This window comes from Python bivittatus, unplaced genomic scaffold, assembly GCF_059951505.1.
Source record: "Python bivittatus isolate LINGU-HERP-01145 unplaced genomic scaffold, Pbiv_v1 ctg000700_np1212, whole genome shotgun sequence".
In the NCBI taxonomy this organism is placed as follows: domain Eukaryota; kingdom Metazoa; phylum Chordata; class Lepidosauria; order Squamata; family Pythonidae; genus Python; species Python bivittatus.
In genome coordinates, this window is record NW_028277098.1 from 98,150,078 (window position 1) to 98,175,583 (window position 25,506).

Consider the following 25,506-nt stretch of genomic DNA (forward strand, 5'->3'; position numbering starts at 1 on the left):
GATGATATGATTTGTAGTACTATTAAAGTAGTATTTATTATTTTTATAGAATAAACGTTTGGAGGTTGATGAACAATCTGAAACTTCACGAAGGGCTTGATGAGCTGAAGAGTTTGCAGAGCCCTGGGCTAAATGAATGAGGTTGCCCTCAAAGAATTCACCACTAGGGAGAGCAGAAAGAATGGAAAGCTGAACTTAAGAATTTAACTTCCTGCAATAAAGGAAGAAATCAAATCCAAGCATTTTTCAGATCACTGGTTGCTCAGAGCACTCCTGAAAATGATTAGGAGAATACTCAGAGCTCATTCATGATGATTCAGGTGGTTTGGGGTTGGGAGGGTGAGGAGCACATCTACCTTGGTTTGGCAGATGTTTGTACTTCAGGATTTATTTATTCATTTTGAGGGACCGTCTAGGCTCTTGTTCCTTTATTGCCTGCCACTAGTGATAAAATGTCACGTCCAAGAAGTTTTTGCCCACCACAGAAATTGAGTACATTCAGCCAAAAATAAATGGACATAATTGATTGGTGCACAAAACTCACTGGTGGACAAAGAAGGAACAACTTTGTATCAGGATCTCCTCATCAAGGTGGGGAATACAGAAACAATGCCCCACTTGCTCGGATGATTTTCAAAGGTGATTGGGTTATCAATTAAGGAAGAATACTCAGTGCAGCATCAGGAATGAATCATGACCCTTACAGCAGGCAAAAATTTTTTCAGGCTTACCTAGCAGACAGGTACTGTGTGCACATAAGGTCCAAAACACTTCTATTGAATCATTTTTGAAGTATGCATAGCCGTAGTAAACACTTGTGGCATGTGGAATTAGCAGCAGGACCATGAAGTAGCTAATTCCAAGTGGATCTGTGGTTTCTTGACCCAGCAAAAATTAGCCTGCGTTTGGGGAAATTCTGGGCTGTAATTTTAAGAGATGTTAGAAGCCCAGTCACCCATGTGCAAACTTCCTTCTTGGCCTTGGGGATCCCAGCCTGTGGAAGAACATGACATGGTTAGGGGTTAGCAATGAAATGTGCTTCCATTTGACTTGCATGATTTCTGGACTGCCTTCAGTTTCATAGCATTTTGGCTGTTACAGTTGAAGAACTGAAAAACCTCTCCCAGGCTAGAAGCCACAAGAAGCAACCGACCAGTATTCCGGAGAAGGGAGGGATCCTAGCAGTTGAAGTCACTTCGCCAGCTCTGGGTGGAACCTCGACTCTGATAGGTATGAACGGGAATCAAGGGGAAATATGAGAAAGTGGGTTGAGGTCATAAGGGTAAAGACCCTCTCAAGTTGAGCTCCTGGTGACTATATCTGTATAGTTTTCAAGAAGTAGTTGGCTTTGGCCTTATTATTTGCTTATTGCCCTAGTATTGTATGTCCTTGGTGGTCTCCCATTCAAGAACTAACGAGATGTGATTCTGCTTAGCTTCCGAAATCATTCCAAGATCAGTTAAGAGCTGCCACCTGCTGAGCGGGTGCAAAAGAGAAGGGGAAATGTTTCTGTTTCTGGCTTTGTTTTAAGAAGACAGATTAATGATTTTTGTAGACAAGGGACAAACCTCACCAGTTCTTTATGCATTTCTTCTTTTAGCCAAAAGGTCAACATTTCCCCTAATGTGACTTCTGGATTCTTCTAATTATGAGGATTGAAGTCCAACACACCTAGAGGACACCTAGTCAGGGAATGTTTGGTGTCTGAAATGAACCCTTTTATGGGGGATGCTTTGGGAAAAACAGAATGATGGGTTTCTAATGAGGAACAGAAAAAGTAGATTCCTGTCAGGTTTTGTGCTAAGGAACATTGGTTGCCCTGGTAGATATTTGTGCTGGAAACTAATGGGAAGTAGGTTCCTGACAGTTCTGCTCAATGTAAGTATGCAAAATCCTTTATGGTCAGAACAGCCCTACCTTGAAATGGCCTCCAATACATCCCATTTGGAGTGTATTGAGTGTGATCAGACCCTAAAATAAGCTCTTTCTTCCAAACTCCATTCTGAGGTCAGAATGAGTGACTCCAAGGTCAGACAACTTCTGATAGAACAGTCCTGTTCTGGGGTCAGCCCCCTTCTGATATGCTTGAAACAGCCCTCTTCTGAGTATGGATCACTTCTGATACATATGGAGTGCCCTGGGTCAAGGCTAAAACAGGATGTTGTTAAGAGGACTAGAAACAGCTTGAGACCACAACAGACCCACTGCAATAACAACGCAAGATGTCGTCTGCACTACCCCTTTGGAAATGAGTGGTTCTCAGTCTTATTGGGGTGCATACGTGAGAAACAGAGATGTAGGGTTTGAACCTGTTGAGATAGAGGTAGAGATATGGTTTGAAGTTTACTGTTAACAGCTGCTGGTTTTGTGCTCTAATTAGGGCTTTTCTAGTCTCTATAATAAAATGATCTTATCAAACACTGTGTCCTTGAATCACTGCTGGCCAGCTTTTAAGCCTGAATAATGGACTGTGTAAAATTCCAGAGGTTGGGATGTTTTGACCGCAGAGTGTTTTCCATGCCTCTACTGCTGGATCGGTCAGTAGCATGCTGTGGGGAAAATGCCCACTTAAACCAGGAACCAAAGTGATTGAAGAGAGGTGAATGGAAGTATCTTTATTGCCAGGCACAAGGACAGTAATCATTGGGTTCCTCACCAAAACAACACAGAAGAGCCCTGAACAAAGCAAGATGGTCATATTTGCTACGTAGAAAAGATTAAGAAAATATTGTAATCTTATGACCTCTATGACTGGAATGCCTCTAATAATGCTATGGGGGTGACCTTTCCATGGTGCCTCTGTATTCTTCTAAACCAGATATGATCCTTGTTTGTAGACACCATCATTATGTACTATGAACAATGGTATTTATTCTGTCCATATACTGCCTCCTTCCACGCTACAGACAGTCCCCTACTTACAAACAGGTTACGTTCCAAGAGGCTGTTCGTAAGTCCGTTTTGTTCGTAAGTCCAACCAAGTAAAAAGTTAAAAAAAAGAGGAGGGGGTTTATTATGTGAACTTTTATTAGATATTAGAGTAAGAGGCGAATATATTTGACATCTATACCTGTACCCAGGAAAGTCAGAAGCTACTCTTTCTTTTTCATGCTCCCCCCCTTTTTTTCTTTTTTCTTTTTCCTTGATTTCTCTGTATTTTAACTTTTTTGAAAACATAATAAAATTTATATTAAAAACAGAAAAGAAAAGAGGAGGAGGCAGGAGGCAGGAGGCAGGAGGCAGGGCAGTGGCCTGGGGAGAGGAGCCCTGTCTTCTGCTGGCAATGCATTGCCAGGTGAGGCAGGAGAGGGGGTGGTAGCGGAGGAGAGGGGAGCAAAGGGCGAGGCGGTGGGGTGCAGCGTGTTCCATTGCCAGGCAAGTCAGGAGGCCTTCACCCCTGTCCCCTGTCCTCTGCCACCACCACCCCCTCTTGCCTCCCCCAGCAACCGAGCACACCACATAAACTAACTCTTTCTGGGAACTCCAACTCCACAGCAAACCTGCAATGCAAACAGAAGGTGGGAGAAGGTGGGAAAGGGTTAGTCTGCAGTGTGCTGGAAACTAACCCTTTCCCACCTTTTCCCGACTTCTGGTTCTGACTTCTGGGTCCATCTTGTTCGTATCAGTGAAAGTTCGCAACGTGGAAGTTTGCAAGTAGGGGACTGTCTGTATTAAGAAAGACGACAGGCTGGTTTTTGTTATCTGTCTCCTTCCCAGAGACACAGTTCTAGTGGGTTGCTTTCACTCCTGATGTGATTCCTCCTCATTTTTATACAGGTTATTAAATCTCCACAAATATGATTTTTATTTTCCAGACCATTTGCAGGAAGGGACTTGAAATGTACAATTTGACCATAGTTTCAAGTTTTTTGGGCAGGGGTGTGGGATTTGGGGGCCGCTGAGAAAGGAATAGAAGGGAGAGCCGGCATAAACAATCAAGAGATGGTGGGTGAATCCGTTGACAACGTATAAACAGCAATTCGGCCCCAGTGGAGAGAGATCTGGGAAGAAGTGTTGCAAAACATTCAAAGATCCACCTGAATTAACTCCCTGTAGATGAGTTTTAGTGCCCACACAACTGGGCAAAATCAAGAATACTGGACCTACACTGATTCCAATAAGAAATCTTGAATGCTACCTGGGGGTAAATACCAAATCATGGATACTCTAAAAGGAATTTCCCAACTTCATTTATAGTGACTTAATTAAGGTGGAATCTCTTTGAATGAGTTTACAGGCTCCGGACTAATGTTTCTTCTCTTGATGATTTGAAATATAGGAAGAGCTGAGCCTGACAAGAAAAGGCAAAGCACTCCCCTTTTGAAACCCGATGAATATATGCTGAACGCTGAGCCAACGTTGATGCTGCCAACTTTACCAAGCTTAATAGAGTTCGAAGGGGATTACCTGGCCCGAAGGAAAACAAGCAGAGATAACTTAAGAAAAGGTGAGATATCTTTCCCAGGGGCACCATGGTGAATCTCTTTCTGCAAAATTTCATAGCCTGTATTTCAGTGTTTCTCAACCTTGACAACTTTAAGATGAGTGGACTTCAACTCCCAGAATTCCCCAGCCAGCATGGGAGTTGGAGTCCACTCATCTTAAAGTTGCCAAGGTTGAGAAACACTGCTCTATATACTGTTTGGTTATCCTCAAAAGAACCTCTGATTCTTCTAATTATCTTATCACTTAATCATATTATATCATAGGTCATTACAATTACCGAATCAGTTGTACAATTTTCATGGCAAAGATTAGGGTTAGAGTAGGAGTAAAAAGCTAATAGTGAGTTTCCCGTGCTGAGTAAGCCTTAAGCACAGATTGGATGGGAAATGATCTACTCGAAGATCATGATGACAGGGAAGTCCTATTTACGTTCTACCGAGGGAAGGAAAGACCATTTTGGCTGAATTAACTAAAGCCCTTGATTCTGTAACTTTTTTTTGGGGGGGGGAGTGCAGTTCACGCAACAGGGGTGTAATATGGGCAAATCTGGGGGTGCCCAACATTGCATGCACCACCGCATGAATTTCCTGTAAATAAATCTCCTTTCTGTGACACAGAACCTGCGTTGCTAATCCTTGCTCAGATTAGTCTATAGAAGAAGCAGTTTATTTATTTAAAACATTTATATAGCCACCCATCTTATATCGAACTCTGGGTGGTTCCCAACCAACACTTAAAACAACATCAATAATAAAACAATGTAATAAATACATATATCTATATTAAAATATATCTATTACATATCTATTATAATAGATATATCACAGATATATATCTAGTATATATAAATGAATAATTATAAATAATATGAATAAATAATATATAAATAAGTAATTATATATTTTATGTATATTATATATAAAAATATATCTATTACAAATATGTCTATTTTTTAAAAAAACCCTCTCTCTTTATTTGCCAAATGTAGGATTCCGTTATAGGGAAGCTATAAAGCATGATTTTCTGTGCAGGAAGAACTACACAGCCAGACTTCCCTTAACACAAATGAGAAAACTCGGACATTATTGGTGGACTAAGTTTTCTCTAAGCATTCTTGGCAGCAAATGTAGAAAACCTGGAATGTGATATATGCTGAGCTTGTTCTGACCTGGGAGATGATCACTTTTTAACCGTCTGTTGGGCACATAAAACTGAGCAAGATCCAAAACAAACTTTTGGGAAGAGGCTGTCACATGGTGGATAATAGATCATATTTTCAGAGATGGATCATATCGTTCTAGTGGCAGGGCTAGACAAGGTGACATTTTCTCTGAGCTCTTCCAGTAAATGCATCTTAATTCTTAGGTATAGGTCCTTATTTTAACCTCATTACATATGACAACTGAAAAAAAAAGACGAATGCCCCAAATTAGAAACAGAGAAATGCACATATTTGAAATGCACGTTTTGTAATGGGATCTGACCTAGAGACTTTACTGAGATATTTTAGCCTGAAGAGGCAGCCAATACATGTTACTTTTGCATGATGCAATGACATATGCTTGTAGAGATAAAGTGGGGTGGAAATGGATTGGAGCAGTGATGGAATCCTGGCAGACAGGCAGGATCATGTTCCGTAACAGGCAACTTGAAACAACAGACATGGCTGCTTTAATGGGTCAAGTTAAAAGGGCAGCTGCTTTAATGAGTCATTTCATTCAAGCAATTGTGTCCTTCTCAGGCTTATCTGAAAGCTTAAAATATTTGTAATTACCCTTCAGAAAAGAAAAATAAATGTTCTTGAGGTCCTCATTTTTCTAGCTACTTTTAGCCAGGGGTTTATACAGAAGGGGAGTCAAAATGGTGGGTGCAACTGGGCAATCAAAGCCCCGCCCCTTTATAATGTCACCCACATTAAAAGGGGTGGGGTTTTGATCACCTGTCACACTCACTATTTTGATGTTGTTGCCCCCCACCCCCGATGCTTCTTCCTTCTTGAAGAGAAGACAGCAGAAATACATAAATGGATCATGTATCAAAGTCAGCAAATTTTTCAGTATTCTGGGCCTGCCATTTGAATGCCCACTAATAATTTCAAAGTTAATAAGTTCTCTCCTTTTAACTCTGTAAAAATTTCAGCTGCATTTTTAAACAGTTAAGTTAGACGTGCAAATACATCTCTTCTTTGGAGTCCTTGGGGTTCTCTGAGCTTGGTTGTTTCCTTGCAGATGTTTCATTACCCGACTAGGTAACGTCTTCAGTGCTAGAAGGGAGAAACTTCCCTCTCCCTTCTAGCACTGAAGACGTTACCTATTCGGGTAATGAAACGTCTGCAAGGAAACATCCAAGCTCAGAGAACCCCAAGGACTCCACAGTTCAACCCTGAGCCACATATATTCTCTTCTATTGGGACATTTCTTCTTCCTGACTCAACCTCTTTTCATAGTTTCTCATTTCCAGTGCGATACATCTGCAATGACTGACATTATCCTGCTGGTGGATGGATCTTGGAGTATCGGGCGCAACAATTTTGGACTGATCAGAGAATTCTTGGTGTCTTTGCTTGTACCTTTCAATATTGCTGAGGATAAGATCAGAATAGGTGAGCGGCTTCTTTTCTCCAGGCTCCAAATTCAAGGACCATGTTTTGGAAAAGGTGATATTTTCTACCAGTCAAAGGATGCAGTAATATGTGTGGTTATGGCAGAAATTCTGTGATATCTTACAATAATTTCTTGTATTGTTTATATTATAGTAGTGACTTCATTGGTAATCCAGTGATTATTGATAAGTATAAAATATAAGGTTTTTTCCTCCTTCTTAGTTTGTATTTTTAGCTTGTATTTTAATTTTTTAAAGTTTTTTTTAAGATTAATTATTGTTTGGTTAGAAAAAATAAAGATATTAAATAAAAAATTAAAACAAATAAAATAAAATGTCTAAAAAAATATTCAGGGATGATACAAACTTAGATAGGGTTTTTCTACAGGGGTTTATTTTCACCAGTCTATAATCTACCAACTTTCTATTCTTTAAACTTTGCAATTCACTATCTGGATAATGCAATACATATTGCAAACTGTCAGAATTAAATAAAAAATATTAGTAACATTTATCTGGGCTATGTAAAGTCCCATAGACGACTATGAATATTTAGCAGTGCAATCTTGATACATGTAGGAAAAAGCAAAACTCATTCAATTCAATGGGATTTATTCCAAAGGTGATCTTATCTGAGATTTCAGTCTTCAATAAAATTAAACATGAAATAGAAACCTTGAAATATAAAAAAAGGATATCAAACTCTAAGTCTCAGGCACTAGAAAATAAGCTCTTAGGAGAAATGAGAGATTCTCAATGGATTGTGTCATCAACTAGCAAAATTAATCTCCTAAATTAGAAGCAGCGATCCCCGATGGCCCAATCTAATATTTACATAAATAAATAAATTACATTTGTGGAGTTCCAAAATATATCATTTATTATGCATCCTGTGAATTGCTCAGATTTCTTCATTGAGAGAGCAGCCTGGAGCACTGGGGGGGGGGGGGGGGAAGGGTGACTCAAAAAGTCAAGATGATGTAACTGAAGCCTCACCCCTTTCTCACACGTGTCACAACACCTGTAAAAAGGGGGCAGGGCCTTGATCATGCCAATGCGACCCCATCCAAGCCCTTGGCTTTTCTTAAACTTTCTTTCAGATGGATATGTGGGGGATGGTGGGGTCAAAAAAGTCAAGATGGTAGCTGCAACTGCAGGATTGAAGCCCCACCATTTTTTTTTTTTTTTACATGCAATTGCCATCTTGACATTTGTTGGATTTAATTGGGTTTGGAGGCAGCTCGCGTCTCAAGAAAAGGATGCAACAATGGAGAAGGTGTAGGGCTGGGAGAAAAGTTTTCAAAGACTTCCAGAACAAATGGAGGGTGGGTGCCATATGCATCTCAGGTGGGATCCTGTTCCAGAGAAGGCTGCTGGTTCTTTTTTTACATTCTCCATGGATGCCCCAACTTCCTTCCTGACTACTTCTCATGGGTGTTTCTTCCAGGCTTGTCCCAGTACAGCAGCGACCCACGGACAGAATGGGACCTCAATACCTATTCCACCTGGGACCAGGTGTCTGAAGCCATTAGGAATTTGCGCTACAAGGGAGGGAACACCTTCACAGGTAAAATGGATTTCCTGAGCTCTCTGAAGGAGTACGTGGACTTTTCCCATGGAAGACTAGTGTGGGGTCGTGTTGAAGGTGCTGGAGTAGGAAGAGGGAGACCTGAGTTTCAGCATGATCTTAGCAACTGAAGCTCCTGGGGGACTTTGGCCAAGTCATTCTCTCCCAACCCAAGAGACAGGATGGTCTAATGGTGACAGTCCTGGTCTAAGAGTGGGAGACCCAGGTTTTTGCCCTCCTTCAGTAACAGAAACTACTTGAGAACTTTGGGCCGGTCCCTCCCTCTCTGTCCAAGAGGCAGCCTGGTCTAGTGGTGAAGGTGCTGGACTAGGAGTGGGGAGACTCAAGTTCTGGTCCTTCCTCCCAGCCACAGAGACTCATGAGGGGCTTTGGGCCATCATTCTCTCCCACCCCAACCTACCTAACAGAGTTGTTGTTCGATTTGGACTAGGGAGACCCAGATTCTAGTCCCCTCTCAGCCACAAATGCTCCCTGGGGGATTTTAGACCAATCAGCCCAACCTACTTTTGCTGTTAGAAAAAAAAAATGGAGGGAAGAATACTATACATGCTTCTGTGAGTACCTGGAGGTATAAATCTAACCAAAGAACCAAAGGTATTAATTTGGACACTGATTTGAAAGCTAGCCCAGCCAATGAGTGGGAACCATCACCCAGGGTACAAGTTTTTGTGTGGCTGTTTTGCAGAAAATCAACCCCTGCTCTCCATAAGATGTGTTGAAATGAAGTCTCCAGGGTTAGGCAAACTTTAATGCAAATTAAAATGTGATGTGGCCAAACCTGGGTAGTAGTTTTGGGAAGTAGGTCTAGAGGCCATATGCAAATGTTGGTAGGGTTGGAGTGGCCCATTATGCATCTCTGCCCTCCCAGATTCCAGGGTGGAGATACATCAGGAGATACTTCAGGAGCTTGAGTTTCTCAGGGCAGAAATGTCAGTTATGTCAACAACCAACCATTATTTAGCTCCAAGGCAGAAACATAATGCAAAATATCTGTTTCACCGTGAAAGAAGCAGGAGAAAGAGTAAAATTTGTATTGCTGCTGGTATAAGAAGCATCCCCACCACATGTGGACAAATGGCCATCGTCAGCATAAAGTGGCATACCTTGCAACATACAATACACTAGATACTAACATACAGTAAAAATCCTTAGCTGTGTCATGTTGAGAACTTTTGCAGAACATGAGCAGGAAAACTGGCTTGTGAGAGTGGAATTAAAAAGGGGATGAGCTGCGAAACAAATACATTTCTAGGCAGGGATCTTGAAATTTCTACCATTACAAACATGAAATGGTCCTTTATCATTGATTGATTGATTGATTGATTGATTGATTGATTGATTAGGTGCCATCAAGTCATTGTCGACTCTTAGCGACCACGTAGATATATTTTCTCCATGATGACCTGTTCCCAGCCGGGTCCTTCAGGTCTTCCAAAGGTGCCATTGCCACCGTAACTGAGTCCATCCGCCTTGTTGATGGTTGTCCTCTTCTCTTTCCTTCCACCTTTCCAAGCATTAGAGCCTTCTCCAGAGAGCGAGGTCTTTGATAATTGGTCCAAATACTATTAGTAGTATATTATATTATATTATTGTTTTTACTTATTAGTATTGTTATTTATTAGTATTCCCCACATTTTAATTGCTTTTCTAAAAATCTCCACTTAAGATTTCCCTTGACTTTTGCCATTCATCAGCCACTGAAATCCCTATAAATTAAGTCTTTTGTGTATACAGACAGTTCTCTACTTATGAACAGGTTACGTTCCAAGAGGCTGTTCATAAGTCCATTTTGTTCATAAGTCCAACCATGGTGCACTGCATATGTGTTGTAAACTTCCAGGACCTTCATTACTGGAGTTGTTGGAGGTTTGTCGTATCAGCGAGAGTTTATAACTCAACAGTTTATAAGTAGAGGACTGTCTGTAATGGATTTTGCTATGATTATAGACAGCCTCCCTTTACAGAAAAGCGGCAGAAGGTGAAAGCCACTTTTGCCCATATTTAGGCAAAGGGAGAAATCGGGGCCTCATTGCATCTCATTCCTCTTCTCTGAACCTTTCTAGCTGTAATTCTTTCTTCCCTTCTTTTCCATCCAAGGATTAGCGCTTACTCATGTCCTCGAGCACAACCTGAAGGCAGAAGCTGGTGCTAGGCCTGAAGCTTCTAAACTGCTCATCCTTTTGACTGATGGCAAGTCTCAGGATGATGCCAACCCACCTGCCCAGACTTTGAAGAATATGGGAATCCAGATATTTGCTGTTGGTGAGTCCTCCAGACCCAAGTCAGCATAGCAACACTTGACATTCTAAACCAGTGTTTTTCAACCTTGGCAGCTTGAAGATGTGTGGACTTCAACTTCCAGAATTCCCCAACCAGCCATGCTGGCTGGGGAATTCTGGGAGTTGAAGTCCACACATCTTCAAGTGGCCAAGGTTGAGAAACACTGTTCTAAACTCTCTCTCATGTCAATACCATGATCTGACCACCAGATGGAGCTGCCTCTCTACTAAAGCTGAAATCTTTTGCATGCTAAGCAATTATTCCATCCCAGCCTTTCCCCAGTGTGCTGCCAAGAATATTTTGGACTACAGGTTCCATTATCCCTGGCTGTGTTGGCCATGATGATTGCTGACTGGACTGATGTGAACTGTAGTCCCTTGTATCTGAAAGGCACCTGGATATGTATAAACATTGAGGGACTTCATATACATCAAATACACTAAATGCCATTGAAGTAGGCTTCGTGCTAGATTATGCTGGACCGAGCTGAAATGGGGCAGGGTGGCTTATGGATATGGGAATCCATCATAGCAGGTTGTTTGACTCAGGCTATCCCATAATGCCATAGAACAGTTTGTTTGTCAGGATGCTATGTGAAGGCAGGAATTGTGCTTTGTTAATCTGGGTTTAATGTGCTGTATGAGAACTGACAGTAAGTCACCAAGATAGTACCACCCTTAACCAAGAGGGACACATCTACACGCTGGGAGAATTCTGTAACACAAAATATCTCCAAGGAAAAGAGCTATAAAGGAGGAAGGGAAAGGAGAAGGAGAAGGAAGGGAGACGGAGACAGAGACGGAGACGGAGAAGGAGAAGGAGAAGGAGAAGGAGAAGGAGAAGGAGAAGGAGAAGGAGAAGGAGAAGGAGAAGGAGAAGGAGAAGGAGAAGGAAGGAAGATGGAGACAGAGAGGGAGAAGGAGAAGGAGAAGAAGGGGAAGGGAGGAAGGAGAAGGAGAAGAAGGGGAAGGGAGGAAGGAGAAGGAGAAGGGGAAGGAGAAGGAGAAGGAGAAGGAAAAGGGCAAGGGAGGAAGGAGAAGGGGAAGGAGAAGGAGAAGGGAGGAGGAGGAGGAGGAGGAGGAATTGAACAAACTAGAATAACAGTTAAACAGATGAGAATGGTATTTTTTGCAAGAAAAAGAAATCTCCAGACTGAGAGAAAATGGGGATAAGATGGAGGAGTATTCTAGTAAGAGCATGGCTGGTGAGTCGGTTGATTGGAACCCCAAATCAGGACATTCCTTACAATAACCATTTGGGGTATTCCTGGTGGATATTATTCTCACCATAGACAGAAAGGTGGTAAGCATGGGGAGGGGGAGGCAAAAAAGGCAAGATGGCAGTTGCAACCACCCTCTTGCCTTTTTGACCTCCCCCACCCCCCACCCTCCCCACAACAGATGCAGCTGGCGGCAAGACTCAATCGTTATTCCAGGAGCTTTTAAATCCATTTGCCTGCTCTCTTAGCCATAGAACTGCACCCCATCAGAATTATCCAACTGGATGGTTTTCTGCAGGCATCACACTTTACTTCCATGTTACCTCCAGATCCTCATGTTCATTTTCTAGGGGTGAAAAATGCAGATGAAGCAGAGCTGCGCCAAGTGGCCTCAGAACCCCTAGAGATGACCGTCTACAATGTGCTGGATTTTCCTCTGCTCCATTCTCTGGTCAGCCGACTCACATGGATCTTATGCGCCTGGATCAAGGAGAAGAACCAGGACAAAAATATAGGTGAGGCTGACACCATTTCTTTAACATCATGTCCTGCCTGAGTTTGGAATTTCCCCCTGTAGACTCACTCATCTGCTCCCAGGGGGCAGGAAAAAAGTCAATATGGTGGTTGTGGCTATGATGTACACAAAAAGGAGTGGGGGGTTCATTATGCAGTTTAACTCCCACCACCACCACCACCCCGGGAATGCCCTGCAGGCATGTTAGTGCACAGAAATTCAATCCATGTATTTTAATGTTGATGGTTTGGGAATGGAAGTGGCTTTTCATAGCATGATCATTTTTCAATAATAACATTCACTTGTCTCAGAAAACTTCATTTCTTGCACCAATATGGAAATCACGTTGCAGTATATGCACAACTCTGTTGCAGTAGATGTGAATCAAATTCTACCATAAGAAAGAAAGAAAGAAAGAAAGAAAGAAAGAAAGAAAGAAAGAAAGAAAGAAAGAAAGAAAGCCAGCCAGCCAGCCAGCCAGCCAGCCAGCCAGCCAGCCAGCCAGCCAGCCAGCCAGCCAGCCAGCCAGCCAGCCAGCCAGCCATAATCTACATTAAGTTGTTTTTCATTTGGAAAAATGATGCCATTCTTAACAAATATTTTAGCCTAACTTCAAGTTGTGAGTAGATATTATTCATAGTCATATCAATAAACAGATATAAATACCTTGCTTTACTCCTTCAATTTTTAAAGTATGTTATATTTTTCCTCCTTCCCATTTTAATCTCTGAATAAGTCCTTAGCTTTGAATAGCCTAATTTGTCATCTAATCAGCTTTATATTAGACATCTCCAAAACATTTTGAATTTGAACCACTTTGAATTAAAAATGCCTTGCACTAAGTGTGAAACCTTTTTTTTTTTTTAATGGATCATTTCAGTCATTTGGGAACTCTATCAAGCTTGAAACAGTTTAAACATTCCCAAAATGGCCCCAGGAATCCACTGCAAATGGAAAATAACAATTTAGAACACAAGATAATTGTTTCAGACTTGAAAAGGTACATTTCAAATTCAAAGAAATATCTTTTGTATTGCTTTTACACTTCCATGGAGTAGAGGAAGATCGGGGCAGTAGATAAGTTGGACAAATTGCACACATAAATGAATGAATCCAGTTTTCCCCAACCCTAAATAAAATGGTGCCTATTGTTTGAATGTTGCAGGTGACACAATGAAAACCATTACAGTGAAATCCGGGGTCCACCTGAGTCCAACCAATCTTCTTTTAAAAGAAGTTACTTCCAGAAGTATGCATCTCATCTGGAACTCACCAGTGATAATACCCCAAAGATATAGAGTGGTCTATTACCCCTCTCGAGGTGGAATTCCCAAAGAGGTATCTCATCTTATTGTTGACATCTTAAGCAGAACCGTCCAAATGGACATTGATTGATTGATTATGTGTGACATAGCTAGATTTCCTCCAGAACTATCTGTCCCCAACCTGGCCCTTCCAGCATTTCTGTAATGGACTTAATCTATCTTGCTGCTGGCCATCCTCTTCTTCTCTTTCCTTCCATTTCCCCCACCATTAGGACTTCTCAAGGGAACCAGGGTTTTGCATAATGTGTCCAAACTATGATAATTGGAGCCTGGTCATTTGTGCCTTGAGTGAGAACTCTGGGTGGATTTGTTCTAGGATCCATTTGTTTGCTTTCTTGACATGGTATTCTTGGGCATCTTCTCCAGCATCAAAGCTATCCAAGCCAGATGATAATTTGTCCCGACCACTATTTTTTGAAACAAGGAGATTTGAGCACTGGGATTTCACTAACAGAGAATAGCCTCCATGGACGGACTGTAATCTTCCTATATATTTTCAGGTTGTTCTGGATGGCACCACCTCTAGTGTACAGCTCCTCAATTTGACACCCCAGACAGAATATCTGGTTTCAGTCTTCCCTATTTACGAGAATGCTGTGGGAGATGGTCTCAGAGGCATCAGTTCAACACGTGAGTCATGAGGTCCCTTCTCCAACGTCTTTACAATATCAAGCACCAGAATGTATTATCTCAGGCTCAAAAGATCTGCTTGCTCCTCAGTGTTGGTATATATTTTTCGTTGTGTGGCATATAGGTTTCAGTGGCCTGGCCTGGCTGCTGTTCTGCTGGCATGAACCAGCCAAGGGACTGAATAAAAGGGGAGAACCTGTTCAGTTCTGGTCTTGAAGGGCAGTGTGCTGTCACAAGGGCTGATGAGCTGACCTGGCTGCTAGCCAGGGCTGGTATGGTGAGACATTGAGACGTAGGTATATAGATATTAGGGACTAGAGCCCTGGGAGGACACTCCTCTCCTCAATTGCTGGGTGACATGCTGGAGAGAGAGGGAAGGAGAGGAGAATGTGAAGGAGAAAGAGAGAAGGAGAGGAGAGAGAAAAAATCTGTGCATGGAGTGAACAGAGTGGCTGGAGAGAAAAGTTGGAGTGAGAAGTTAAGTGTGCAGAGCAGATGTTGGTTCTTGGTCAGGAAGGGAGAAGAAAGGTCCAGGGGTGATTCCCTGGAAGAAGGGAAGGGAAGTCCCAGGGGGACAAGAACTCCACCCAAGACCCAAGAATGGGAAGGAGGGACCTGGCTGGCTGCAGGTGGCAGCTTCATCCAAGACCCCAAAGGGGAGGAGTAGATCGGCTGTTGGTGGAGAAGCCCTGGTCTCTGGAGAAGGACTGGGGAGAAGACCCTGGGAGTTTTTCCCCCAATGGAAAAGCAATAGGTGTTCGGCTGAGCAGATCCAGGAGAAAGTCAAGCTGTCCTGAGCACACTACAGTAAATCCACCCATTCCTTTCTTTTCACTCTCTCTTGATAAGCCCAGAAAGTGGGGAGGAAGCAGGAGAGCAAGAGGGGGACAGTCTCTGGGAGAGAGACTTAGGAGGAAACTAGCAGCTGGGTGAACACTGGGACTGTCTTGTATATACCTGCTGTAAATAACATCTCTGTATATAATAAAAAGCATAAAAGTCTCCATTGTCTTGTTTTTGGGTGTCAGTTGACACCCTTGCAAAACAGAACACACTTCCAGTTCGGAAAGAACCTTTTTATACTGTCACACTTCAGATCACAAAGGTTGGGGATGTCTGCAGGGTACGGTCACACAAATCAATGGCCACGATGGTGTGATTGAAATCCGGCCTGTTTATTATGTGCATTGTGGATCTCTGATCACATCAGCACAGCTGCCATCTTGATTGTTTTGAGAACACCCTGCAGACACCCTGACAAAGGGACAAATTATTCGTCTTTGCTCGTTTTTTCCAAGTAGGATTTCCTTCACAAAGGCCCATTTAAACATACTTCCCTCATCCATCCTGGAGGAGAAATTTCCAAAGCAGCAACCCTTTAGGGCAGTGTTTCTCAGCCTCAGCAACTTTAAGATGTGTGGACTTCAACTCCCAGAATTCTCCAGCCAACATGGCTGGCTGGGGAATTCTGGGAGTTGAAGTCCACACATCTTAAAGTTGCCGAGTTTGGTTAAACAGAAGTATCCATCCCTGTGACTCTGGTGTCTTCAAAACTGTGATAAGTGTTCCTCATAATGGAATCATTTATTGTGATATAAGGCTGGAACTTAGAGATCTACTCCTTTTGAAGTTCTCAGGAAGAAATGAATTGTGTTATGTAACTTACTGTCTTGCCAATATGAACCCAGATACAACCAAAACCATTATTATTAATAATAATGGTGCCTTTACAACAACCATTGATGGTGTAAGTACACTCACTTGGTTAAGCTATTTTTATTTATTTTTAAAATGGTAGTCTGATTGTGGGGTTTATTGTATTACTGATTGGCTAATGGCCATCATAAAAATTCATTACTTCAAGAATTGGTTATTGATTTCTGGTGTGATCATCTTCCAGCTCTACTGGAATATGGAGCCAGCATTCGTTTACTGCATTGGCTTAAAAATACTCTTCATTTTGAGATTTTGCACATGGTGGGTCACACTTTGCTGAATCTGCTGGCCAATTTTTCAAAATACTTCTTGCCCTGTGAAAGAGAATCCTCTTCTCCTCATTGAGTCTTGGGGTGCTTTAGAATTTCTCCATAATTTATTTGAGAGCCTTTTATTTTGGGAGCTTAACTTATTCCTCCAAAGTGGCAGAGAAGGTGTTTCTCTCTTGGCATCCCTTCCCATCCCTCCACAGCCTCTCTGGCTGGCCAAACGTCTTGGGACTGTCCTGGGAAGACCAGGACTCTGCAGTCCAAGGGAGGTTATTCAGAGGTGATGCAGTCCACCCATACCCTGAACTGAAGTGTTGCAGATCTCAAGTGAGAGACAACCCACCCGAGTTGGCGCATTACTTCAAAGGACGCAGTGTCTCCCCTGGCACAGAAGAGCATTGAGAGAAGGTTGTGGCTGCTTTTGTCTGGTAAATAAAAGCACCGCATTCAGATGCACCCCGAAGATCTGGTGCTTTTGTCAAAATGACAAAAGCATCATCGTACGGTCACAACATAAGCTCCACCTCTTTTGTATGGGCACGCAATGTTACAAAGCACACACAAAAGAGATGGAGCTGATGGCACAAGGCTGCTTTGGCGCTCAGCATCCCTTTGAGGTCCCCCCAGGAAACTTTGGCTAGCAGTTTACTTTGCAAATCTGCTTCAATGGGGCGATGCAATTGAATCCTCTTTGCATTCTCTTACCTGCATGGAACCTTGCCCAGCCATAATGGCTTCTGTGGAAAAATGGGAGCATCACATTAGGGTGTGCATATTTTGAAAATGATTCAGAAGAGCGGCTTTGGACCTGCTACAAGCACAGCATCTCTCTTCTTTAAAACAGCCCATTTTTTAAAGACTTCTGCATAACTATAATGGTATGTGTGAATGACCTTGAGAGACAGGAGGCAGAGTTGCAGACGGAACAACCGGCATGTAAAAGACGTCTCAGCGCACAGAAGGAGGGAGGGCGTGGGAGACCTTTCAGAAGGGACCCTCCCTAATCTTCTGGAGAGTAAAAGGAAAGGAGGGGGGAAAGACTTTCAGTCTTGCAAGATTCTGTTAACGTAACCTTACAACAAAGATGGAGCTAGTACTCCTGGTTGTGTGTCTTGTCTGGACTACCTCGCAGGGCTAACAGTGACCCTGTAAAAAGATGCAGCTGCTTTAAGGAGCCGATTAACTACAGTTAATGAGATTCTTAAAGTGGCAATAAAAAGTGAATGCCTTAATGATGACCAGAGAGTGGTGTGGCACTCAGGCAAGTGCGCTTCTTCTAACTCATTTCAAAATGTTCATAGACCTTGTCCACCTCATAAATAAGATTAAATGTAAGAACTCTACATCAAAAAGTCACCCAAATTATTTTCTTTGGGGGGAAAAAACCAAACAAATCCACCCCACCCCCTAAAGAACACTTAGAAGCCATTTCTTTTTCATTAAACTGAATAGGAATGGTGGGAAAAAAGGGTGAAGAATTGAATGAGTTTGAATGAAAAATGCAGAGCAAGCTGGGAATAGCGTATGTCTTTGGGCCATCTGTTCAAAAACATGCTATTCTAACCTATATGTGTATTGTTTTCATGTTGTGTCCTAGTGCCTTTGTCTGCGCCCAGATCCCTCAGAACATCTGAGATCAGCCACAACAGTATCAAACTCGCATGGGAACCAGTTGAAGGAGCCACTCAATATCTTATCCTTTCCTCCTCAACACCCAACGGTGCTGAAGATGATACAAAAGAGGTAAAGAACGAGTGTTTCAGCCATGTTCACACTGTCCCTTGTGGAGTCTTTTCCAGAGACATAAGGTAGAAGGTGTACAAGCACAGTGGGACTTTGATACAGGGCTGGCTTTCAACCCACAGTTTCTATGACGCCATTAGACAGGGCGCAGTCTTATGAAAAGACTGTGCTGGGTGAAGACCAGCAGATGTCTCCCTTTGTCTCACAAGAAGGCATTCTTTAAAAAGGGCAGGTCCATCAAAGTCACAAGGCAAGGCTGAAAAATTGCTCTGCACAGTATTCTCTGAGATGGTGTAGCACTACTATATCCAGGCTGCAAAGATTCATATGACCACAAGATGGCATCAAAGAGATGCAGAAAACTCTGACTTTGCTGCCATCTAGCAGTCATCCAAATGTTTGCAGCCCAGATATGGTTATTCTAAGATTCCAATAGAAGGGAATATAAGTAACTCAGGGTTGAACTCCACGTTACTTTAAGATTGTAAAAGAACCTTGTTTGTACAAACAGCAAATGGAACAATTCTCTAGTCAAATGAGTGAGTTAAACATGGATAAAATACTTTGAGATGGGAATAAAATAGAAATGTCAACGTGCTTCTCTAACCTTCCAGATGTGCTGCCACAAAGACAGTTAAGGCAGTCTGTACAGAACAGTTTGCCGCTGGGGTGCTACTGGGGTAAATTGTAAAATATGCTCAAGGAAGCTAGATTCCCATGGACTTTCTTTAATGAATCTGGAGAGCTAAGCTAAGAACCTTCCAGCCTTCCTTTCTTCATGAATTCATTAAGATGGGGTCTCTCTGAAGCCACAACATCCCTTTTTTTCTCAAAAGTTTGCAGGATGAACTAAGAATCCTTTTATGTGGGGCCTGTAGTGGGATCATTCTTCTGCTCGTGGTTGTGCTAATAAATACTTATTTTTCTTTTTTGACTTCTGGACAATCTCTTACAAGGGCAGGCCCACTTATGACCAGATCCAGCACCCCCAGAAGGGGGGACCTTCCCTCCCTCCCTGACACTTTTCCTCTTTCTTCCTCTTTTTTTCTGTCCAGAGGGCTGTCAAGAAAATGACAAGCAGATCTTATTGTGTCAGAGGACTTTCCTTCTATCTTCCATCATTCCAGCCCTTTCAGCTCCCTCTTTCCCTGTTTCTTATCCCTTATTTCCAATAATTTGTAATTGTCACTATTCCATTCCCTCCTTCCATTGTTTTATGTATTGTGCCCCCCCCTTTCTTCTTCCTACTCTTTCTCTATTTGCCAAGATTTCAGAAGTGGTTTGCCATTGCCTCCTTCCTAAGGCTGAGAGAAGGTGACTGGCCCAAGGTCACCCAGTTGGCTTCATGCCCAATGCAGGACTATAACTCATGGTCTCCCACTTTCTAGCCCAAAGCCTTTAACCACTACACCAAACTGGCTCTCACAGATTTCTCTTGCAGTTTGCATGTTCCCAACTCTAGACTTGAGGTTTTTCTTCCTCAACTTCCTTGCACAATAGCTTAACTTCCATGCCAGGAAAATGGTTCATTAACTTTAAAGTTGTAACGAAGTCAGGTTTCATTTGATTATCTTGGCAACAGTCACCATACATTTTTCTCTGTCTTTTCAGCTGAAAGTAGAACAGCCTGAAGTTTGGATCAGGGGCTTGACTCCCAACACAGAATACTCATTAGCAGTTTATGCAATGTATGGAGAAGATGCTAGCAATCCAGCAAGTATTCAGGAAACTACTTGTAAGTCAAGCATTGTGCTTTTCTAGTTCATAGCTTCTCACGTAAGAATCTAGGGAAATCTGGACTTTGATTGGGTGCTTTCTGGTTAGAAAGAAATTCTAGTAGATGTGTGCAACACTTATGAGTAGTCAGATTCCAACCATCTGTACCTGGATTCATAAAGAGAAAGAACCAACCTAGCCTTATTCAAGAAGTTACCCCTAAATTGGTCTGAAACATGCTTAACAACACACTTAACAAGGCAGGTCATGACACAGCAGATGCGTCTGTAAAAAAATCTGTTAAAAAGTTTAGTATTAACCTTGGTTAGTGTTCTTGTGGTTTTAAGCATTATGCAAACGCAGCCTCGTTGAGTTCTTGATCGTTCATAGAATTGTACAAACCCAGGACCCAGAGTTAATTCAGTAACCAGATTCGGTGGGTTTTGTAAACCCAGCTTAAGGGTAACAACTTGAAAAATGGTAAGAATTTGTATGTATGTGTGAGTGGGTGGCTGCTTCTGGAAAGAGACACGTAGCCCCTCTTCTGAATGATTCCTTATTCACTGATCTTCTTGCATAAGAATCCACTTTAGTTAGATTGGCTTCAGACTCTAGTGTAGATGTGCTAAAAATCATATGCACAATTTCTTCCAGTGGCCCTGCACCCTCCAAGATATTTGCATTTCTCCAACATCAGCCATATGTCTGTCAGTGTCAATTGGGAGCCAGCTTCACAAGCTGTGAAAAGCCATCGAGTTGTGTATTCCTCCAGTAGAGGAAGCAACGGAGGGGAGGTGAGTGACCATCAGAATTAAGGATTGCTCTTACCAACTTGGAGCAAGACCCATGGTCCAACGTGTTGTTTCCAATCCCAGAGGCGTGTTCATAACTTACTTACTTACTTATTAAATGTATATGTCACCCGACTCCCACTGACTGTGGGCAGTTTACAAAATGTTAAAAAAAAATTAAAACAAGAAAACAACATGAAACAAAAAATGGCAAGGTAACTAACCCAGATGAGAACAAAGAAAAAGAAGAGAAGGGTAGCCCATGGTGAGGGCAAGACCACCAAGAAGAGGCCCCTTCACCATGAAACAGGGAACCCATGGAGCATTTCCCTTGGGTGATTTGATTTTGACCCACCATACGTGACTTTTTGTGACTTATAGGAAGGCTGGACCAAGTTATTTTGCTGCCTGAGGCATAAAGCAAGATGGTGCCCACTCCCTTTCCATGTGCAAAGAGTTGCATCGTTCTTCAAAATTGGCAGTGGATATTATTCTAAACGGCACCTAAAGGTGCAAGGCAAGGCTAAGTCAGAGGAAGCACAGATTAGACCAGTGTTTTTCAACCTTGGGTGGACTTCAGCTCCCAAAATTCCCCAGCCAGCATGGGGAGTTCTGTAAGTTGAAGTCCACCTGTCTTAAAGTTGCCAAGGTTGAGAAACACTGGATTAGACAGTGTGACATTCAGATCTCTGTATCAACACTCTGTTATTGGTCAATATTAACCTCCCAATATTAACCCCTGTCTAATGGTAGGGCTGGTGGATGAATCATTTGCTGTTTTGCTCTATCAGACAATGAGAAGACCCATCATTCCCCCAGCTCTCTGGATTTCTGATCATGTACAAAAGTGGGATAAAATTCCCCCCAGGATAATCAGGTAGCCAGTTTAACACATGGTCAGGTGCACTGCTGAAAGTAACCATTTGCATTTCATCATAAACTCAAGTTCAGTGCATCTTTCCTTCTCATTCCTTGGGTGCTTGCTCTGCTGTTTGGGTCCAGCTTCCTACATCCTTAACCACCTGTTCCATTTCAGGTGGAAGTCCCTGGAAATGGCTCATTTGCTGTGCTGAAGCCCCTCGCCTCACTGACTCAATACTTTGTCCGTGTGGTCTCTGTTTATGATGAAGGTGACTCCTTTCCAGTAATGGGCAATTTTACGACATGTAAGTACAGAATGCTAAGATGGTTGCACCATCAATGGTCAAGAGAAGTTTCATACAATTGCTTCAGGATGGTAGCTGAATTGTTGTATAATGCAGAAATATAGAAATATCCTGATGGTCTTTGGAACTTAGAAAATTTGAACATCATAGGTGTTCTTACATCCTTCCAGACCCCTGGTGGGATGAAAGCTGTTGTCTCTGCCTGTATGACCTGAAGAAACTCTCTGTTCTTGTCCTTCCAGTTTTAAGCTTTAGGCTGCACGGAGCTCTGATGGGCCACTGATGTGATGAAGCTTGATCAAAATACCTCTTTGAAACAAAGCACTACATTCATGTATCCCAGCTCTTTGAATGCCAGATAGGAGAAGCTGCCTGTTACAATCCAAATGCTAATAAAAGGATTTTGTGTAGGAACCATATTTACATGAAACACCTTCCCCCAGATGGAAGTAGATAGCCAAATTGAGCTGCTCCATTTCATGGCTCTGATTCAAGTTGTTGGGGTGGTAGTGATGGCTATTATTATTATTATTATTATTATTATTATTATTATTATTATTCTGCCAGATCCACTCAGCTCACAACAACATAACATAGCAATAACTGCAGGATCTCACTGCTTTCATCAGAATGACAAAAGTAGAATTGTGGTATTGGAACACAAACTTCCTCCTTTTGTACGTGCAATAGAGGCTCCCTACAAAAAAGGGGGAGCTTGCATTGATGAAACAGAAACACAATTTAGATGAATCTGATATCCCTTGCCCCCCAGATATCACTGATTAATACAATAAAATAGCTACAATAAATAAAATAACTCCTACCCCCAGTAATAACACAATACAGTCATCTACAACTTACAGTGTAAGGAGTGCAAGAGCCACTATGTAGGACAGACAGGCAGAGGACTAGCAGAGCACATCCATGAACACCAACTAGCAGTCAGAAGACGCCATGAAAACTCCTTAATCTCACAACACATGGACAGACTCAACCACAGTTTCAACTGGGAAACTGTGAGCATCCTAGATCAAGCTAAATTCAAAAACACGAGGGAATTCCTGGAAGCTTGGCACTCAGACACATCAGCCATCAATAGACACATAAACCTAAGCATTCAAAAGAGACAATAAGAAAGCTAAGACGGAAACAAAAAGACCAGAACACATCCTCTCTAGCAGTCTACACCCAGATAAGCAGGGATTAACACCAGACAAACAATTAAGCAGAAAACAATACCCTAATCAATGAACTACCAAGGAAAAAACCACATCCCCACCAAAACTGGCAGGGCAAACTACTTGATATAAATATAAGCAGGGAGCAAATCCCACACTCACTAGCACTAATGATATTACCTAGTTGGGTAATGAAACATCTGCAAGCAAACCGCCAAGCTCAGAGAGCACCAAGGATTCCATAATAAAAACCAAAATAGTAGTTACAGCCTACAACCACAGCTGACTAAGAATGAAATCCACTTCCAGGTGGGGCCCAGTCATCCCGCAGAGTTCTTCCAAGGTCCATTGTCTTTTTGAAGGCCATCCCTGAAGGGATGAGTCAGGCTTTAGAGGATGGCTGTTCCAGAATATTGGTGCCGTAATTGAAAAACAGTATTTTCTGGCTACTGTTTTCCTCACCTTACGAAATAAGAGTACAGGTAGCAGCTTCTTCTTCTTCTTCTTTTCCCTCAAGTTTGGAATGATTCCATTTTCTGAGCTGAGGTGACAGATTATGTTGGTTTGGTGCAGAAAGCCCAACAGTGTCATTTTGCACAGGCTTATTAACCCTCCCCCTTTTTTTAAGGAGGGGCTGCTCTTGAGTAAGCCTTGACTCCGAGTGATGGCCTGGACAAGGCCCTGCAGGGTTTTTTTGGCAAAAATGTTGGAAGTGGTTTGCCATTGTCTTCGTCCTAGGCTGAGAGAGAGGGACTGGCTCAAATTTACCCAACTAGCTTTCCTGATCTCCGTGTTTCTAGCCTAGTGCCTTTAACAACTACAGCAACCGGCTCTCTTATTAACTATAGTCTAACATAGTTAACAGCCTGCATATGAAAATGTCCATCCTGCTGCAATTCTTCTTAAGACTTTGGGGGTCTTTCTTGGAAAGTGCACTCCAAAAAGGGAGCAGGTCAAGACAAAAATGAATTTGATTCCATTTAAATGTAATTAAAACGGCATTGGATTAATTGAAATGGTTATTTGGATCATCCCCCATGTTCTTAATCATTTCCCTCTCTGTCACTTTAATCCATTACAATTTGGTGGCAATTTTTAGAAGAGCAGAAATCTTAATGGCTTTGGATGGCAGGCTGTAGGTTGTGTATCTCCACAGTTAAGGGGCCAGATTTGAGATTTAGACAGCTTTCAAGAGCTAGGAACTTAGAAGTAATCAAGTCACAAGTATGCACAGACCAAGAGGTAAGAGAGAGTAAGTTGAGCAGATAGAAGTGCCTGACACCTAGTTAGCCAAGGAGGGGTTAAGCCACTTCCACATCTGTCTACTAACCTATAGGAAGCCACATCATTCATCAACTGAAGGGGAGAAAACAAGTAACGGGATGTTTCCGATGCTTAACAGACTTGCCATGTATTTTGTTCTTGTTAAACTCTCTTGGGACAGTAGTGTGTGTAGTAAGAAGCAGTCTCCCCTAAAGGTGGAAGATAGAAAGATCCAGGTTGAAATCTGTGCTCAGCTATGGAAGCTCACTGGATGAATTTGGCAAACCATTATCTCTTAGCCCAACCTATTGCACAGAGTTATTGTTATGGGGAAAAGATGGAGGAGGAGGTGCTAGGTGGCCTCCTTGAACGCCTACAAGAAAGGAAAGAATGAATGAATGAATGAATGAATGAATGAATGAATGAATGAATGAATGAATGAGTAAATAAACATTAATAGGATATAAAATGCCCTGGAAAGGTACACATTTTTCAAATAAATAAATAAAGATGAAAAAACAAAACAGGAAAAACCACAACAGTTGCTCTCATGGGACATTGTCAAAATGGATATATTTATAATTCTTCCAACAGTTAGCATGAAAGGATTCAGGCTGGGAATCCCTGCTTATTTCACTAGATGTTGCATTTATACCTCTTTGGAAATGTCACGTGGAGAAAATTTGCCGTAAGCCGGAACTTAGAGATGTACCCTTGACAGTAAATATGTCCATGTTGTAATCAGGGGTGTCCACAAGGCGGAGGTCGAAGAAGTCAAGATGGTGTCCCCAACCATGCAACAGAAGCTGTACCACTTTCTTATGTAGCCTTGGTTGCTATCATTTTTAAGCCCCTTCCTACCACCCTCTCTGGTTGCTCCAGTTGTCATTTCCTAATACTGTAGTGGAAGTATCAACGGTCTTTTGTGGATTTTTAGAGTTGGAGGCAGAGATCAAAGTTCAGTTCTCTCCATTAATCAGAAGGACTGAAACGATGCCAAGAACCAGTATGAACACAAGTTGAGATCATTGTTAGCTTACATCCAGGCCATATTGTGACTT

The 25,506-nt window shown here is 42.2% G+C and overlaps 1 protein-coding gene across 3 annotated transcripts in view; it reads left to right on the forward strand.

The window, feature by feature from the left end:
- COL20A1 (collagen type XX alpha 1 chain) overlaps positions 1–25,506 on the forward strand; it is a 119,085-nt gene that overhangs the window by 11,529 nt on the left and 82,050 nt on the right. For all 3 annotated transcript variants that reach the window (XM_088153875.1, XM_088153876.1, XM_025163110.2), the window contains exons 5-16: positions 1,102–1,230; positions 4,280–4,447; positions 6,893–7,048; positions 8,495–8,614; positions 10,733–10,897; positions 12,485–12,649; positions 13,814–13,986; positions 14,474–14,603; positions 18,186–18,331; positions 19,943–20,066; positions 20,702–20,841; positions 21,875–22,004. In XM_088153875.1, the coding sequence (XP_088010001.1) occupies positions 1,102–1,230; positions 4,280–4,447; positions 6,893–7,048; positions 8,495–8,614; positions 10,733–10,897; positions 12,485–12,649; positions 13,814–13,986; positions 14,474–14,603; positions 18,186–18,331; positions 19,943–20,066; positions 20,702–20,841; positions 21,875–22,004 (1,746 nt within the window). The remainder of the gene's footprint in view (positions 1–1,101; positions 1,231–4,279; positions 4,448–6,892; positions 7,049–8,494; positions 8,615–10,732; positions 10,898–12,484; positions 12,650–13,813; positions 13,987–14,473; positions 14,604–18,185; positions 18,332–19,942; positions 20,067–20,701; positions 20,842–21,874; positions 22,005–25,506) is intronic.